The sequence below is a fragment of the Emydura macquarii genome, unplaced genomic scaffold (assembly GCF_026122565.2).
Source record: "Emydura macquarii macquarii isolate MOO-44397 ecotype Brisbane River unplaced genomic scaffold, CSIRO-AGI_Emac_v2 contig_705, whole genome shotgun sequence".
NCBI lineage: Eukaryota > Metazoa > Chordata > Testudines > Chelidae > Emydura > Emydura macquarii.
Window position 1 is genome coordinate 8,090,482 of NW_027130842.1, and position 19,826 is coordinate 8,110,307.

At 41.2% G+C, this 19,826-nt stretch overlaps 1 protein-coding gene and 1 long non-coding RNA gene across 2 annotated transcripts in view; both read right to left on the reverse strand.

The window, feature by feature from the left end:
• EPM2A (EPM2A glucan phosphatase, laforin) overlaps positions 1-7,953 on the reverse strand; it is a 57,686-nt gene extending 49,733 nt beyond the window's left edge. The window contains exon 1 of the mRNA XM_067542362.1: positions 7,320-7,953. Coding sequence (XP_067398463.1) covers positions 7,320-7,581 — 262 coding nt within the window. The 5' untranslated portion in view covers positions 7,582-7,953. The remainder of the gene's footprint in view (positions 1-7,319) is intronic.
• On the reverse strand, positions 4,139-7,145 carry LOC137149073 (uncharacterized). The gene is made up of 2 exons (XR_010918657.1): positions 6,982-7,145; positions 4,139-4,338 (listed from the first exon to the last, which is right to left on the reverse strand). It is a non-coding gene; the product is annotated as an uncharacterized lncRNA (long non-coding RNA).
• Positions 7,954-19,826: the final 11,873 nt, after the last annotated feature.

Below are 19,826 nucleotides of genomic sequence, written 5' to 3' on the forward strand. Positions count from 1 at the left end.
TCAACATAATTCCATGAGTAAATTAATGAAAAGCTCCTTATAAACTGCACTTTCTATTCCTGTTTCTGTGGTCCTTAATATGGCTTTATGGGCACAGCTCACACCCAGAGTTCTGCAAGCTCTGCAGCCCTGCAGAGCCAAGCGTGGAGAGCACTCATCCCAAGCAGTATCTAGCTTTTTTCTTGAGTGGGGGAAACTGGAAGAAGGGAGCTACAAAAATAAATAAATAATAAAAAGTAAAAAGGAGGAAAGATGGGAACGAAAAAGTTGAAGAAAAGGCAAGGAGAGATTGGACAGAGAAAAGCACATGGCAACTTACAATAAGTTTGGGAGCCACTTCTTGATGTAGTCATTTGCTTAAATGCTCAGAACAAAAGAAAATGAGAACTAATCTTTGAAAATGTTTTTTGAAATACTGCACTTTTATCTAGAAGTTACCCATGAACCTGAAATGGAATGGTCACAATCATTCAAAGCAAATCCCTGCACTATGACTGATTGAGGGAAATAATTAGGCAATCCAAATGACTTGTGCTATGGCCAGGGCTTGAGAAACTTCATAAGACAGTTATTAAGAGGTGGACACAAGAATGGGAACCACAGGATCCAGAGAAAAAGTAGACCACTGATCACAGGATAATTCCCTACTTGGGCTAATAATTCATGCTCAGTAAAGATAGAGAGCAGAGCACTGATAAGAGGTAGTGACTAAACAGACCTAGCAGTGGGAAGCAAGGACTCTCACTAGTGTATGGAGAAGAGCAACAATTAAACCAGTCAGGGCTGCTCTCTGTGTTTCTAAAGCACCCAGCATGTAGGCACTAACACCAGCATCTTAACACTTAAACCAATGAGTTTAACGTGGAAGAGTTCTCCCTTCTCTTCAGTAGCCAACAGAGCTATGCTTTAAAAGACAAAGAATTCACAACCATTTATGGTGTGTTCTTTTTATTCCTTATTGACAGAAGGGCAAAGCTCAATAGTAGTATGCTTTAATGCAGTGTTTCTCAACCTTTTTGATACCAGTGACTGGCTTCCTATACTATGTTAGGGAGATCTCAGGGACCAGTGCTGATCAATGGACAGGTCATTGAGAAACACTGCTCTAATGGAAGGAACTAAAGCATCGTAAAAGTTGCCAACCCTGCTTGATTGCTCCTGAAATAGAAAAAAAAAGTGTGCTCAGTATAAAATACAGTTTGCTTTAATTGTTATTTGAGCTGTAATATGCCATATGACTACTACCATTTTCAGACCATTAAATGCTCAAGCCTCTTGAAAATAATTTTTCTTCAGTTAATTTTTCCCACTATTCAGATCACTTTATTAGCCAAAACTAACAGTATGTATAAATGAAATTACAAAACCTTTTGAACTACTTTCAGAAGGTGTGCATTTCCCAAAGGAGAAAAATCCAGCTTCAGTTGCCTAACTCAACTTGGCAGGCACTGGGAGTGCTACAGAGGCAGCACCCTCAGCCCCAGGCAGTGTAGCATAATTGTTTTTAAACTGAAGTGTTTTTCAAAGTTTGCCATAAGGCATCAGCTGTTCCCCAAAGCAAGAAAAATGAGAGATTTCATATGGAAGCCAGAGAATCCCTAGAAAACAAAAATGGGAAGATTAATATGAACAATATACATTTTGTTTTTTCCAAAATAATTAGTGTTTATTAAGTGCTTTGAATGTATATCATGTCATTTTATGGTAAACAAACCTTACCCATTCTCTACAGTTTAAATAAGTGAAATTCACGGAAAAAACTCAACATCAGACTAATGTAAAAAATGAGACTATAAGGACATGTCAAGAAATTCAAATATTACTATTTATTTCTGGTAGCAAATTGAAAAGGGCACAATCCCTGCACTGAAGAGTTTACGATACAAAGACAGACAAACAGCGGTTCCCAAAATTCGTTGCATCACTAACCCCTTCTGACAACAAAAATTACATGACCCCAGGAAGGGGAACCAAAGCTGAAGTCCGAGGGCTTTAGCCTGAAACAGGAGGGACTGTGGCCTGACCCCTGCCACCCAGGACTGAAGACCTCAGGCTTCTGCTTCAGTCCCAGGCAGTGGGACTTGGGCTTTGGCTTTCACCCTGGACTCCAGCAAGTCCTCCCCTGCCCTGGTGACCCCATTAAAATGGGGTCCTGACCCACAGTTTGAGAAGCATTGGTGTAGGACAGGGGTTCTGAAACTGGGAGTCATGACCCCTCAGGGGGTACAAGGTTATTATGGGTGGAGTCATGAGCTGTCAGCCCCAGGCATGCCGGTAAGAGTGGCATGGCATGGCATGGCATGGGGGAGGGGTCATCACTTTTTTTTGGGGGGGGAGGGTGTCTAGGCTGGAATATTTTCAAAGGGGGTCCGAGCAAAAAAACGTTTGAGAACCTCTGAAGGTGTACAAGATATAGATATGGGCAAAAATGTATAATTTAAATACAAAAACTTTTCCCAAATTACTCAAGCTTATCATTGTCAGGCATCAATTTTTCCATAGGCATCTTAGCAGAGATGTATCTTCAAGAGGGACTTGAACATAAAGAGGCTAAGGCCCATAACAAGTGAACTCAGTAAGGTAATGTACCATGATGCATATAGATTTGTGATCACAGCACAAGCCAGGAAATCCATTTAATTCTAACTTTGATGCTGCCTGCATCACTGGCTTGAAAAAACCATTTCTCTGCCTTTCTTCTTGTGATTTCTGATAAGACCTGTTACTATGAAGGAAAGTTAATTGCTCACTTAACTCAGGTCTCAGGCTCAGGCCCGTCATACTAGGCCTTGTGTCTTAGGTGTTCACTGTCTACTATACCTACTTATCCCACAGGACTATTTATGAGGATTAGTTAAATTTATGTTTGCAATATAGTTTGAAGATGTAAATAAGTATTATACATATAATATTTCTAGATATATTTTAAGGAACATTACCAGCTTAAAATCCTATTTCAAAATAGTTTTCTTACCTAAAGCAGTCAATGTGTAATAAATCAGCCTTAATCATAATGGGCGTGATATAACACATTACATATGTAACTGGATCGAAATCCCATTAGTTGCATAGGAGTGCCTCAACCCAGCTTTGTAGATTTGTAACAAATATAATTCTGCCCACTCCTATGTCACTCACACTATTGATTGTGAGTATGCCTTCAGAGTTGCATATGTTCCTGTTTTCCTGAGGACTGGTTCATTTTCACCTTAAACACAGATGGTATTTAACATCCGACATATGTTGATTTATGTTTTATAAACCTTTTCTTTAAAAAAAGAATCCAGATGTTTTCAAACTAATTTTTACAGCAGAATACAGAGGATCATAGGCATAAGTCAGTTGTTATTGACCCATCTTTGACATGGGAGTGAGTATCTTACATATTTTTAAATTACTGGAAGGAGAAAACCTCGTTAAAATCCTTTCCCCCTACTTATCAGGAACAATGATATCCAGGAATTTGAGGATTAAAGATTTAACAATTTTGGGTGACTGAGAATGGCGGAAACAAGACAATGGGATTCACTCAGATGACTACCATAAAAGCTCAGCAGTATGTTAACCATCCAGTCCGTTTTCCATCTTTGCAGCCAGGCAGGAAGTTCAGGTTGCTGAATACTCACCATGATAAAGAATAAAATTTCTACAGGTTAGTCCCTGAGGAGCATTTATGGCAACAGTAGAATATAATCAGTACACCACCTGTTAAACAAGCACCCAGGGATGAACAAAAGCCTTATATTTTGATTTGTCTGAATTGGACAGCAACTGGGCCTCCATTACATATAAATTGGTTCAAGACATTTTCACAACGTAAAAGAGAATGTGGAGAAACATTTCCCAATTTCCGGTCAGCCTCACTGCAGCTAAGTTCTATAGGGAGATGAAGGATGGTTTAATAACACAAATTAAAGGGGTGATCACTCACTAGCTACACTGGGCTGTTCTGACCAAAATCAGTCACCAACAGCCTCATTTGTACAGTTGCTGCATGTGTTCTCGGTCCTATCTTAATTATTAGGAGTCAATCATTGTAAGCATATCTGACACAACTGGTGATAAAGTTTCCCCTACTTCCCTAGCTTCTCTCTTCTCATACAAGCTCTAGAATAATAACTTCAGACTGACACCAAAACAAGTTTGAAACACTCATCTTTATTGCTTGTCATATACTGTGTAACCTTACAGTGGAAGTCTGCCAGGCCTTCCTACACACCATCATTGGTAAGATCACATATTATTTTGGACTTGGCCCCTTCTAAAAAAGGGCCTCATTTACTGCTTCTTTGGATGGATGAGAGATTTTGATTTCGTAAATTCACCTTTCCTGGACTTCTGCAAAAGAAAAAAATTGTCAAAAACAGGCCAAGTGTACTGTCTAATTCAGTTGTTAAATATGCCACTAATGAAATTTGTTTTATCTTATGCACATCATAAAACCAAGTGCTTTTCTCAAGACACAGATTGTTAACCAGATATTCTGTTTGTTTATTTAGCTTTGCTTTGTATATAATTATGGCATGTCTTCCTCCATAAACTGTATGTGCAGAGGACTGAAATTTTATATGTATCCTCCCTAATGTGTGATGCACAGCTGTAATGCCACTTGCTTCCTCTGTTCACAGAATTAAACTTTAGTAGTAGTATTTTAAAAGGTAATACTCAAATATTTCATGAATGTATAAATAAGCTGTGCCTTATTTAAAAAGATAATGTTTTTTAATTCACCTTTCCCCCTTATACTAAGTCTCAAGCTCCCATCACAAGGAAAGGTACAGAATCAGATCTGTATCAGATTCAGCAAACAACTAAGTGCCTATTCTCTCTTCTATCTAAGACATTAAAGTCAAATTCACTGAAATAGTCTAATGGAAGTGACAAAGTCCCATTAAAAACTAGATTGCCTAAAGCACTAAAAAATGGTGTAGGGAACAATCATGAATTGACAAGAGAACAGAAAAAAGTGATGTAATAGGTTTTTTCCCATCCTACCTTTGATTATTTTAACAGAAAAGCTCACCCGCTACAAAAGCCCACCATTTTAATTTAGATACTGAGTTCATTTTAAAAATGTAAATTAATCATGGGCTTGAAGCAGGAATTGCTGGGTGTAATTCTATGGCCTGTGTTTTGTCAGACTAGATGATCATAATCTTCCCTTGTTGCATTAAAACTCTATGAACGCACGAAGTGAAAGAAAAAATATATGGAAGAAGGATATATGGAATTGCTTTATGGTAGTCTTAAAAATCTAGAAAAGAGGATGCTTTATGTGACTTTTTCTCTGTTACCAGTTTAAAAGGAACAAGACTGCAAGTAAATGAAATCCTAGAAAACCCTGTGGATACATAATTCAACTATTCTGTGTTTACAAGAAAAAAAGTAGAAGCTATGATTCTAATACCTTCAAGAAGATGATCCCCAAAATCCTTCCGCTCGATAAAGAAAACCCATATTTTGAGAGTAATCAGATGGTTGATAGAGAGAGAAAACTTTACTACTACCAGAGCACTTATTTTCTGGATCCCTCACACATACCCGATAAAGAGAGAATCCTTAAAGTTGCTTGTAAAGTGAGTGATCTTATACGAAAGAAAGCTTCTATTGTATTTCTCTTGCCCCTCATCCAGTCTCAGAATCTGGCACAATATACAGGAGAAAATACTGAAAATCTTACTGCCTCTGAACTAAAGTTTTCTTGATAAGAAAAATAAAGCTGCAATTTTGCTCCAAAGAAAGATGAGTCACCTACATAGAAATACTTATATATATTTTGGGGCAGACTGCTGTATTCCTGTTGAATTAAATCTGAGCCACTGTGACAGTTTTGTTAAAGCAGCAATCTACATTAATACTGATTACAAAGGAAGTATATTTTTGACAAGCTGAGAGACTTATCTGGGTCAAATACTGAATTTGGTGATTTACTATGTTACTATAATCCCACCTTTTATCAGTGTCTGGCTTTTTCAGCTCTTCAAAGAAGAGACTGTCTCTGTTAAAACACCTAGCACATTTTGGGTGCTACCACAACAGAAATAATAATTACAAAATGATGAAACATTCAAACAAATGATGATAAGCCTATATTTTGGCTACCTCATTATTATAATTAACAGAACCAGGCGGTTTGACTTGTTTTGTTATGGTAGGTAGCAAATTTTACATCCTGTGCCGATTTCCTTCTGTAAATAGTAAACTTTGTTACAAAGTTCCAGAGAGGTAGCTGTGTTAGTCTGTATACAGCAAAAAACAAGGAGAGTCCTGCAGCACTTTAAAGACTAACAAGTTTAATTTCTGCAGGCATAAGCTTTTGTGGGCTGTAACCCACTTCCTCAGATGTAAGGAATAGAAATCAGATAGGAGCTATATATATACATCTAAGGGGAGTAAAGAACAATATATAACTCCTATCTGATTTCTATTCCTTACATCTGACAAAGTGGGTTACAGCCCACAAAAGCTTATACATGCACAAATTAAACTTGTTAGTCTTTAAAGTGCTACAGGACTCCTGTGGTTTTTGCTATAAAACTCTTAACAGGTGGATTTCTCTTCGCCCACACACTCAATACTTTCTGGTTTATGGCTGAAGGCGCTTTTCCATTACACAAGTCATTGTACGCCGTTCCCTTTCCTGACATCTTTCATTGATGGTATAATCCAATAAATGAAAGTTAACTTCTTCATTGCCAAACGGTTTACTCACACATGCAAAACAAGAGCCTCAGCGTTTGAGACTCGCAGCAATAAAGCGATTACAGAGCGCGGATGCCCACCCTTCTCTCTCATTCCTCCTATATCTAGGGAAGGGGTTCCCCCTCCCTCACTATATGCAGGTTCATCCATGGGTGATCCCCTAGTTCATCCATGGGTGATCGGAGGATTTCTCTGCACCTAGCGGCTACTAGCCCGCCTACCCCGGGTTCGGGGACGCCCTGCCTACGCTGCACAGGGGCAGGGCATGACATTGCTCACAGGCGCGAGCGACGCAGCCAGGTCGATCAGTCCAGTCTAGTCTTCAGGTGTAGCTCAGGCCTTAGAAATCGGGATTGTTGCTCGCGGTTCATGTTCGCTCGCCTCATGGAGGAGCTGCTCACCCCGGGCGAGGCGGGGAGCAGCAGCGGGGGGACGCCCAGAGCCCGCTGAACCGAAACGCCACGGGAGGGAGGGAGCGAGCGAGCGACATGCAGGCGGGCTACGACGCCCCCTCCCACTAGCGCCCAGGCGGGCTGAACCCATGGGCCGGGCCAGGGGCCGGCGGGGAGCAGGGGGAGGCAGGGAGGGATCCCGGCGGCCGCGCCCCGCCGCGCTACCTTCCCAGACGGTGTCCGCGCCCCGCTGCTGCAGGAACTTGTACCAGAAGGTGCCCGCGGCCTCCTCGTCGGGCAGCGCCGCCTCCGCCAGCCACAGCGCGGGCTCCGGGGCGGGGAGCGGGGCCGCCGGGCGCGCGGGCTTCATGGGCAGCGCGCGCTGCGGGTCCCAGCGGCCCAGCTCCGGCCGCGAGCCGGCCACCATGAGCGCCAGGCCCTCGGCCAGCCCGGCCGGCGGCAGCACCACCCCGAAGCGGAACAGCATGGCCGGCAGGCAGGCAGCGGCCGGCCCGTCTCCCAGGCTAGCCGCGGGGAAGGCGGACGCAGCCGCACAGGGAGCGGAGTCTGTCGGACTCGCCCTGCACCCCCCCCCGGATGATTTATCCCTTCCCCCACCGCCAGAGGGACCGCAGCGAGTGACCTCGCTTACTTCCGGGTTCTGTCGTCATCACGTGAACGCGTTGGACGCTGACGAATGGCGGGGGGGGAGGTGAGGCGCGAAAGTAGGGCGGGGAGCTAGCGCGCCATTCGCTGAGCCGCAGGGCGCCGGCGTGGAGCCGGGCCTTATGCGCATGCGCAAGAAGTGTGGCGGGTAAGGGCGGTTGGAGGAGAAAACCGCCGGGGCCGGGCACGCGGGTGAGGCGCGAGGCCCTGTGGGACAGCGCGTGGTTTAGCGCCTCTGTGTGCGAAGTTTGGCTGCTGCTGCTGCTGCCCTCCCGGGCGCCCCTCTCTGCAGCAGCCACTGAGCTGCACCTTCCCTGCGCCTGCGGGTTACCCAGCCCCGGCCAGGGGAGCTCAGGCCCAGCGCTACAGTGGAGAAGTGAGCAACAAACGGGGCCCCCTGTGCGCAACAGGGACAACACTGGGCTCTGCTCCTAACAGTCACTGGTTGGGGAGCAGCTGGGACAGCAAGCTGGTAAAGGACGGAGAGACCAATGGAGAACAGGGAGTATTTGCATTACTCACGCTACCCCTTGTGGAAAAACCCTGTTATCGTCCTCACCGTCACCTTCACTGTTGTCTTCATCCTGGCATCGCCTCTCAAGGCACTGGGTTGGGGATACAGCTTTCATAACGGATAATAACACTTATACCCTCTAGGATTCATACCTTTTCAAGGGCTTTTTAACCCCTTTCCTTATTTGAACCTCCACATGCCACTACTTTGGGGTGCCCCATTTTCCATAGGTCAACTTGTGTGGTCCCCTTATTAACATTTATGTTACCTTATCATAGTAACATAGGCAGTTCTTAAGGAACAGGCCTCTAAACATTTCACCCCAGCTACCAATGGTCATCTTGTGGTGTCTACTGTTCTTTCACAGACAACATTTCTGAACATTTATTTTCAAAACAACATTATATCACAAACATAGATGCAATATCAGCAAGTTCATTATTAACTTACTTATGTTAATTTAACTTTTCAATATAGTTAATTTATTCTAAAGCCTGATTTGGCTAAGCTAAACATTTTACAAAGATGGAGGCTTACAACATGAATTAATATTTATATTTCATCCTTATATCCTAAATATACCTAATATCTTTTATCCTTGCTACAGACCACATAAACACAGCTAAAAGGTTTGAACAAAAGTCAATAAATCAACAGCCATTCCCTTCTTCATATAGAAAGATGTTGGTTTTATAGCCAACTACCTTTTTAAATATAGCATTATAATTATAATATATATATTATTTATAGCATATATTTATTTATATATAAATGCTATCTTTAAATACATACATAAATATATCATTTATATATACAATGCTATATAAATATATATAGCATTTAAATTACAGAATCTGTAAAACTCCAGTAGAGGTTAGGTGCAAGGAGCTGTACGTACAAATAAGGAGATAGTGTCTATACTGAATAGCTTACTGTTTAAGGCCCCAGTCTTGCAAACACCTACTCACACATAGAAGTGTTTGAAGGATTGATGCCTGTGGATTATGTTAGGTAAAGTTAGTATTATTTTATGTATGGGTTTGTAGGGGAAGTGAGGCCTGTGGTTGGACCTGAAACAGTGAGGTAACATCTGAGGTCTCTGTAAATGCAGTTTTGATTGCTAGGAATCCCCATGGAATGTTCAGTTGAATTCCAGCAGGTAGGCAAGGACCATTTGAAGAGAGTTCAGGCTTGCTGCCTGGAGTGGGGGCATTTCTGGGACCTGGCTGAAGGTGCCAGGAAGGGACTCTTAAGTTAGTTCATTCATGGGCTTACTTGCAATTAATAAAGTCAAAGTTTAATGGAGTGGAGTGGAACTGTGTTGATTGAGTTTCTGTGCAGTGGCTTTGAAAATTACCTACCATATATATCAGCAAGCACCTACTCCTGGGGACAGGGTACTTGAACTAAGAGAGCAGGATGAGCGGTGAGATAAAACTGCCCAGAACTGACCACAGATTTCAAGTCCTAGGCCAGTGTCTTAGCTTTCAGGGATGTACAGTGAAAAACCGCTATTTGAGGATTGCCAGTAAAATTGTTTCTTTAGTTAATAGTTTTTAAGTCGCAGTTATACATGCTGGTCCTTGGCTATCCTTGCAGTTAAACTGTGTACAACACCAATTCAGTAGCACTTACTGCCAAGAGTTAATTTTCATCATGTAAAAAAGACTATTAAGAGAAATTGCTTCATTTAAATTTTGTTCAATGTGCTTTTTAGGTAAATGTATGTATTTTTTGTTTTTGAAAAAAAATCTTTTAAAAATATTGATCAACAAGGTATTGGAATTTTATACATTATAGAGTCTAAATACTGAGACTGAATATGTGCAATGCATTCTGGAGTTGGTGGGCAGGGCTTCATCTTTTAAAAAAAAAAAAAAAAAAAGAGTTCCAGTCCTGTCAAGTCTTCTACAATCTTCTGACTGAAACTTGGCAACTCCTGTGTGTAGCAAAGCTCATAGGCCTGTGAAAAATGTGCAGCTGAGGAGGGCTCTGTGTTAGAACATTTTAAGGACAAGCCCTGGCTTAAAGACATCCATTGTTTTTAAAAAAAAAAAAAAAAAACCTCCAATGGAGAGAAAGCCTTTATTTATTTAGGACAGCCTAGTGCTGGAAATGGGATGAAGCTCCACCAAGCATCTGATTTAGGGGTAGTAGTAAACTATTGAGTATTGTTTTAATGCTAACATTGTGCATAGTACTACATAGTGATTGTGAACCAAAATAAGGTAGTTCCTGCCCCTAGGAAGTTACTGCTCAGCTCATACAGATTAATCAGAATTCCAGCCACAGGAGTTCTAGCTCTCTCATTGGCGGCTGCCTAATTTTAGGTGCTTAATATTATTGTTTATAGAATAGGGATTGTAATTAATCTGATCAGATGATGATAAGGTTTTTGTCCCAGAATCAGTCTACACAGTTTTGTAAGGACCGTTGGGATGTATGACAAGGGGACATACACTGAGAACAAAATATAGCCTTAAAGACTTTTATCGAGATAAAATAGAATAATAATAAAATGGATAATAATCAGAATTACAAAGGCAATAATATTGTTCTAGAGATACCTGTTGTATTATATACTATAGAATATTTTAGGTTAATATACTCACATCCTTCCTTGATATCTGGTGGTAAGAGACAAAGGACCATCTTTGCCTCATGTATGCTGATGTCCAGTTCCTCAATTCTCGAGTGGGAGGTGGAGAGCTTAGGAGAGGCTAGAGAGCTAAGAGCTATAGAAAGGCTATAATGTCTAATTTAGAGCTTGACTCAACTAATTTAAGAACTGAGATTAAGATTTAAATTAAGGCTAAGACTATAGGAGCTATAAAACCCATAGAAGACATGAACTGTGGGTCAAATTAGAACTAAAATGAACTATGTAGATAGAGCTAACTTAACAGGGTGCATTGCCCCTCTTATGGCTATGTGCTCTCCTTCCATGTCCAAACTTAATTTCCTCACCCACAAAATATAAGGATGCACTTATTCTATAGGCTGGCATATTTGTGCTTATTAATGATGTATCCATACCTTTTACAGATAATTTGGTCATTCTCACTTCTGCTATTTCTGACCTGATCACGTTCTTCATGGTGTACCTGTTAAAAATACAGAGGACATGAACTGAGGCAGCCTCTCTATCTTAACGCATCCTGATTTATCTAGGATAAAGGTTACAAACATATATATACTTTATGTTTTGGCTCATCACTTATTTAGGCTAAAAGTTCCAAACATATATATGCTAACTTGCCTTAGCTCATCATACAGGATGTGGCCTGTAGGTTTCTTGTGTTACAATCAAAATACTCTAATATAAATCTATAAACCTATTATAATTAAACAAGCAATTAAATGCATTCACAAGAAAAGTTATCTATGCAAGTAAGCAGGCTAGTCCTATGGGCTACAGAAATCCTACCAAGGGGATGGATGGTTCTCCCATAAAATAAAGCTGCAGGAGGAGGAATCTACAAAGATTCCCTCAGGGAGTTTCTAATTATTCTGTTGACGGGGAAAGGGTTTGCCCCACAGTTCCTTCAACATATAGACCAGCCCTATAAGCTTGGTGGGTTCCCAGGGAGTTGCACTTGGCCAGCATCATCCATGCAGAGACACTGTTTCTGTACCAGTTCTGGGCCAAATGGCCCCCAGCTCTCTAGCAGCATGGCTCTAGCGCCTAGGCATGGCAAGAAAGGGCATCACTAACATGCTAAAAAAAAGGCTAATGCTTTAAACTAGATCTTAGCTTATCTCTGAGGGACCACCAGTAAACTAATATAATTAATTTTGTCCTGAAATATGAGGTATCCAAAACAAGTTTGTCCATTGCTATACATGAGGGAAAATATCTAGAACCAGACTTAATACGTAAATCAATACAACTCAATGGTGTAACATTAAGCAGATTTTAAAACATAAAAGTGACTTTAAAACACAATGTGAATGAGAGAAAGTTGTTGATATTGTATTAAAATATATTTTAATGTATTTTGAATGTAGTTAGTTTGAGGCAAATTTCTGATAACTAAAAAGTATTGAGATCATAGAATCATTGAAGATTAGGGTTGGAAGAGACCTCAGGAGGTCATCTAGTCCAACCCCCTCCTCAAAGCAGGATCAACCCCAACTAAATCATCCTAGCCAGGGCTTTGTCAAGCCAGGCCTTAACCTCTAAGGATGGAGATTCCACCACTTCCCTAAGTAATATATTCCAGTGCTTTACCACCTCCTAGTAAAAAAGTTTTTCCTAATATCCAACCTAGACCTCCTCACTGCAACTTGAGATCATTGCTCCTTGTTTTGTCATCTGCCACCACTGAGAAAAACTAGCTGCATCTTCCCTGGAACCCCCCTTCAGGTAGTTGAAGGCTGCAATCAAATCCCCCCCTCTTCTCTTCTGCATACTAAATAAGCACATTTCCCTCAACCTCTCCTCATAAGTCATGTGCCCCAGTGGCCTAATCATTTTCATTGTCCTCTATTGGAGTCTCCAATTTGTCCACATCCTTCCTGTAGTGGGGGGCCCAAAACTGAACACAATACTCTAAATGTGGCCTCACCGGTGCCGAATAAAGAATAATCACTTCCCTCGATCTGCTGGCAATGCTCCTATTAATGCAGCCCAATATGCCATTAACCTTCTTGGCAATAAGGGCACACTGTTGACTCATACCCAGCTTCTTGTCCACTGTAACCCTATGGTCCTTTTCTGCAGCACTGCTACTTAGCCAGTGGTCCCCAGTCTATAGCTGAATATGGGATTCTTCCATCCTAAGTGGAAGACTCTGCACTTGTCCTTGTTGAACCTCATCAGATTTCTTTTGGCCCAATCCTCCAATTTGTTTAGGTCACTCTGTACCCTATTCCTACCCTCCAGCATATCTACCACTCCCCCAAGTTTAGTGTCATCCGTGAACTTGCTGAGGGTGCAATCCACCCCATTATCGAGATCATTAATGAAGATATTGAACAAAACCAGCCCCAGGACTGATCCCTGAGACACTCAGCTTGATACCAGCTGCCAACTAGATATCGAGCCATTGATCACTACTCATTGAGCCCAATCATCTAGTCAGCTTTCTATCCACCTTAGTCCATTCATCCAACCCACACTTCTTTAACTTGCTGGCAAGAATACAGTGAGAGACTGTATCAAAAACTTTGCTAACGTCCAGGTATATCACATCCACCGCTTTCCCCACATCCACAGAGCCAGTCATCTCATTATAGAAGGCAATCAGGTTGATCAGGCATGAATTGCCGTTGGTGAGTCCATGCTGACTGTTCCTGATCACCTACCTCTCCTCTAAGTGCTTCAAAATAGATTATTTGAGGACCTGCTCCATGATTTTCCTGGGGATTGAGGTGAGGCTGTAGTTCCCTGGATCCTCATTCTTCCCTTTTTCAAAGATGGGCACTATATTTGCCTTTTTCCAATCATCCAGGACCTCCCCGGATTGCCACGAGTTTTCAAAGATAATGGCCAATGGCTCTGCAATCACATCAGCCAACTCCCTCAGCGCCCTTAGATTTGTTGCATCCGGCCCCATGGACTTGTACATGTTCGGCTTTTCTAAATAGTCCTGAACCTGCTCTTTCAGCACTGAGGGCTGCTCACCTCCTCCCCATACTGTGCTGCCCAGTGCAGTTGTCTGGGAGTTGATCTTGTTTGTGAAGACAGAGGCAAAAAAAAGCATTGAGTACTTCAGCTTCTTCTACATCATCTGTCACTAGGTTGCCTCCTCCATTCAGTAAGGGGCGGCCCACACTTTCCCTGACCACCTTCTTGTTGCTAACATAGCTGTAGAAACTCTTCTTGTTACCCTTCACATCCCTTGCTAGCTGCAACTCCAATTGTGCTTTGTCCTTCCTGATTTCACCCCTGTATGCTCAAGCAATATTTTTATATTCCTCCCTAGTTATCTGTCTAAGCTTCCACTTCTTGTAAGCTTCCTTTTTGTGTTTAAGCTCACTGACGATTTCTCTGTTAAGCCAAGCTGGTTTTCTGACATATTTGCTATTCTTTCTGCACATCGGAAGTTTGTTCCTGCACCCTCAATAATGTTTCTTTAAAATACAGCCAATCCTGCTGGACTCCTTTCCTGCTCATATTAGCCTTCCAGGAGATCCTGCCCATCAGTTCACTGAGGGAGTCTGCTTTTCTGAAATCCAGGGTCTGTATTCTGCTTCTCTCCTTTCTTCTTATTCTCCACTCACTTGCATCATTTTACACTGGTATAATGCATTGACTTCACAGGAATTACTCCTGGTCCACAGCACTTAAGGGCCTGATCTTGCATAGACTTATGCTCATGCTTAACACTTTTTTTTTTTTACATTAATGGGGACTACTCACAGTGCATAAAGTGAAAAGCATATGCATAAGTTTTTGCAGGACTGAGGCCTAAATCAGAGGAGAATTGTAGGTCCTGCCCATAGTATGTAATTTAGATTTTCAAAAGTGTGTATTTCTACTGTAGGAGTATCCTGTAACACTGATAGATTTCTTGTGTTCGTAATATTCGTATGGTTTCAAAATGTACTCCCATCACTTTCTAGCTAGATGCTTCCTCAACACAGCTTTTGGGGCAGCCTCCTCACAAAATGAAAAGCATTCTTCTGCCAGTGCTACATTGCAGAAATAGGACCCAAGACACTTTCTTTTAGAATCTGAAATATATGCTGAAGTATCCGTAGTATATATCTAATGTCATTTTATAAGCAAAAGGTAAATTATAGGCAAGGAGTTAGGAGTGGATATGTTTTCAAAGAGAGGCGCTTCGAACCGGTGTCTCATGTCAATTAAACAGGTGTAAGCTAAAGCAACCCCATTAGCCTTAATGGAGTTAGTCACATTTTCAAATGGTTTACACAGCTGCAGTTTCCCACATCAAAGGAGATCAAGCAGAGTTAACACTGCAAATCAATGTAAGAGCATTCTAAAATGACTTCAGACTTTTGTAATTGCTCTTTCATGAGCCATTCAGAATAGTGTGTGTAGAGGAGGAAAAAGGGCCATAGTTCTGGAGGGAAAGGAGCAGAATATGTAGATATCATTTACTAGTTTTCTGAACTTCAAAATATACATAAAGGCCTAACCCATATAATTTGAAGTAGCCCCCATGCTCTTTTAAATTATGCCCTGAAACTCAGTAAGGATGTGGCAAGCAGACCATGCTGGCTCTGTAATTTAAAGGGCAATTGCACAAACTAAAATATTGGGTAACAAAAGACTTAGGCCTTGTCTACACTAGCACTTATATTGGCAAAACTTTTGTCGCTCAGATGTGTGAAAAAAACACCCCCTGAACGACATAAGTTTTGTCAGCATAAGCACTCATGTGGATAGTGCTATGTCAGCGGGAGATGCTCTCCTGCTGACACAGCAACCGCCGCTCATTAAACTGATTTTATTATGTTGACGGGAGAGGGTCTCACCCATCAGCATAATGCAGCTACATGAGCACTTGTGCTGGCAAAATTTATGTCACTTGGGGAGGAAATTTTTTCCAGCTCCTGAACAACAAAAGTTTTGTCAACATAAGTGCTAATGTAGACAAGGCCTAAGTATAAAGCCTATTTGACTTAATTTATGACACCTTACATTGATGTAGTAGTAGTACAGCTAAAAGAAAAGTACAGCATTGGTGTATTAAAATGTATGTTTTCATTTGGTTTTCCTTGGATGGTATAGTATCTCAGTATTTCATTTCTATCTATGAAGTTTTCTAGGAACTATAACAGAGTCTTTGGGACAGTTATTACAGAATTTGGTTCTTCTCCGATTTATCTTCTTACTGAATGTCTTTCCCCTCTCCCAGTTTTTAGGGTATCAAAGTTATCTTTTTAGCAATTTAGTTGAAATTTATCACAGCTCTTCTTTCTCAGTAAACAACAACCCAGCTTGTCACTGTCAATAGCCATTGCCTAATTATCTTCACTTTTCCATATCTTTTTAACATTGAAATCTGATTTTCCAGCTTTGTTTCTATTACAATTCCATACTTGGATGTGGTAACATACAATCAATAAATTTGTGTCAGCTAAGTAACAGGTACCTACCCTGAAAATCAATCAAGGACAAGGGCCTGGATCCACAAAAGAGCTTAGGTGTTTAGGTGCTGAGCGTCACAACACCTAACTTTTTGGCACCTAGAAAATCACTGGAGCCCACAAAGCCCGAGGTAGGTGCCTAGGCTCCCAATGCAATGCCTGGAGAGACAGAAGCACCTAAGAATATGATCCACAAAAGCTAGTACACCAGGCAGCTCCTTCCCTAAACTGGCATCTGCTATTGGTTAGGAGAGGTGTGTCCTAAGCTCCACCCCTCTCTGGCACTTAGGCATCTCCCTCTACCTAGGATACCTCTCATTGTGCCTAAGCTATTTCTTGCAAGAAACAGTAGAGAAGAAAGTGACACCACCACCACCCTTAACTTTTAGCTCAGTGGTTGGCACACTATTCCAGGATGTGGGAGACCGAGGTTCAATTCCGCCTCTACTTAGTCAGGAGAAAGTATTTGAACAGGGTTCTCCTGCCTTTCAGGATAGTGCTGTAACCACTGGGCTATGGGATAGTCTGATGTGGGTCTTTCTAAATCTCTCCTGTCAAAGCTACTCCTGTTAAATAGTCTTTGGAGGAGGGAGACCAGACACTGGTTCTCCCACCCTCCTGGTGGATGCCATAACTACCAGCCAATAAAGTCACTCTCACTTACACTTTGGCCCAATGACTATTTAAGTATTTATCCACAGAGGAACAGCTTCAACAAGAGCAATTGAGAGAGTTCTACATCAGAGTATCCCATAGTCCAGTGGTAGGACAACACTCTTGAGATGTGGTAGATATCCAGTCAAATCCTTTCTCCCCATCAGGCTGGGGGGCGGGGGAGGAGGGGGAGGGAGAGAAAGTGAACCTGGATCTTCCACATCTGGGGCTAGTGCTCTAACCACTGGATTGAAAATTAGGGAGGCTCTGCCTCAATTTTGAATGGACTTGATCCAGTAGGTGTTCTTAGCACTTCTGCAAGGCCCAATCTGGCTCTAAGCAGGAAAATACCTATCTTCACCTGTTTAAGGCTTGCACTGGGACGTAGCCATCAGATAGGCATCTGGATGCCGATATTGAGGCACATGCACCTGTCCAGAAGCAGAAACGTAGGCACCTACGGGACTTCATGGCAAAAATGGTAGGCGACAAGGGATTTTAAACAGCAACTGAACAGAATTTACGAGGCTCTCACTGGTGCCTACATTTTAATCTAAGGTACCTAAAGTGGGGAGTTAGGTGTGAAAGTCCTTTTGTAGATCTGGGCCAAGCATACTACAAACAGAAAGGAATATAGCCATTCTAAGATGGAAAGTTTTGTTTATGTGCTTCTACCACTTTACAAATATCTAGCTTCAATCCCTTTGTTCACATGTTCATGTTCTACAGCTAGACCTTTACTATTTTTGGAGCTGTGTGACCTTTATATCAAACAGGTTTAGAGCATAAATATGACTTTCCACACTCCTCCTTGAATGGTAGGATTTTTGATAGACAAGCCTGTTGATCATTATGTTTATTTCTCCCACCTCCTCTCCTCTTCCTAGATCAGCCTTCCTTCTTTCCTTTCCAGGACATTTTCTTTCTTTTGAAGATAATCTGGGGAAATTGTCAGAAAAAAAGTTCATGTTTGCTCTTATCAGAGAAAAGACAGCACTTTATATATAATCTATCCTATATTTAAAACACTTTCTTTTAGGAGGAATGCAAATATATGTCTAATTTATATGTTTGATTTTAGATGCATTAATTGGACAGTTACCTATGGGCCACAGTGCTGCCCAGAATCAAAGAGAGAGTGCTGAAAATTCCAACAACCCTTATTTTTTTTAATTTATTTTTTTAAAGAATCACCACCGAGTGAACTCAGGAATTAAAAATATGATGTTAAAATGATTGTGCTAATAGGAAACTGAAGCTAATGACGGACTTTAATGAACTGCCTAAACCAATATATGAGGCACAGTCCCAACCCCTGGAATTAAAGTCTAACTGCATGACTTAACTGTTTCAGATCTCTGATTGCTCTAATCTGATGATATCATAGTAACAGAGAAAAGAAGTAGAGAATTTAGCTTTTATAGTGTGATGTCTGGGGGAAGAATATGACATATCTGTAGAGTAAATAATTTTACTGTTGTGAGCATGTATTTGATTTTCCAGAAGCCTGTATCTGTTATAAAATTCCAAATCTGACATATGTATTGCAGGACTATTAAAATCACTATGAAAATATTCCAGCCAATTTGAATTTTTATGTATAGTGCACGTAAGTCATAGCAAGAGTTGATAGCATAACAATTACACTGTTACCATATAGAATCTCACTGTGCTATTCTTGGTAAAACACGAATTGCTAAAAACCTTTCCCTTGGGCAGTATTATTTATAATTTATATAAAACAACATTCACCTGTTTAGTGTTGCTTTTATGACCTTTTTTCACAGAATCACACCAATTTGTTGTTCTCTTACATATACTTTATTTGTTTTTACTTGTGATTTTGTGAAAAGGTAGTAATTAATGCCATATGGGCCTGATCAAAGCCAATTGAAGTCAGTAGAAGGACTCCCCATGGGACTTCAACAGGTATTGGAGGATAACCTTCTCCCTCGTCCCCCCCCCCAATAAAGTAATAAATTACTCATAATACATCATGTTGAAATACACTGTTCAGTACTTAGTAAAACCTAGAGATGGTCAAAAAACCTGAAAGTATCTAATTATCATCAGAGGAAAAGGTCACCTTTTCAGCCAGGGTTGAGTGTAATCTTTGTACTTTAACTGAGGTACCACAGACAGTCCACAAAAGACTACCTAAGGTGGGGGTGGGATGGAGGCCAGAGTCATAACTGTCATCCCATCCTGCCTTTGCCAACATAGTTGACCCCATGCAGGGATGAGAAGAGTTATATGTTAATTGCAAAAGCAGCCTTGAGTCTAGGAGATCTTGCCAGTCAAGTATTTCCCTACAAAAGTCACTACAGTAATGGGCAAAAAAGATGGGAGTGATATATTATAAAGATTCCCAATTTAGAAAAGATATAAACATCATAGATGATTAAAAAAATCTCTAAACGCAATACTGTCTAGTGGTTTCAAGTAGGGGTGGTGCGAGGACTTAGAACTTTGGGGTTTTACTCTTGACTTGGCTACACACCTACTATGTGAACTTAGGCAAAACTTTACTTTTCTGCACCTTCATTTACACATCAGTAAAATAGCCATAAAATTACACCTTGTTCTTACAAAAGTCATAGTGATTTGCAGCCCAGAACGCCCAGCCCAGAAGGAACAGATCTATGTGGGTTTTAAGCCACTTTTGTATTCTCCCATCCTTGGCTGCTTTGGATGTTGGGTAGGCCCTCTTCTGTAACTTAAAAGCCCAGAGGGCCTGTACAAGCTATGAAGACCTTCCATAGTACCCTATGGGTTACAGAACTGCCCAAAATCAGCACAGCACTGCATGATGCAACCTCATCCCTTGAAGCTATATC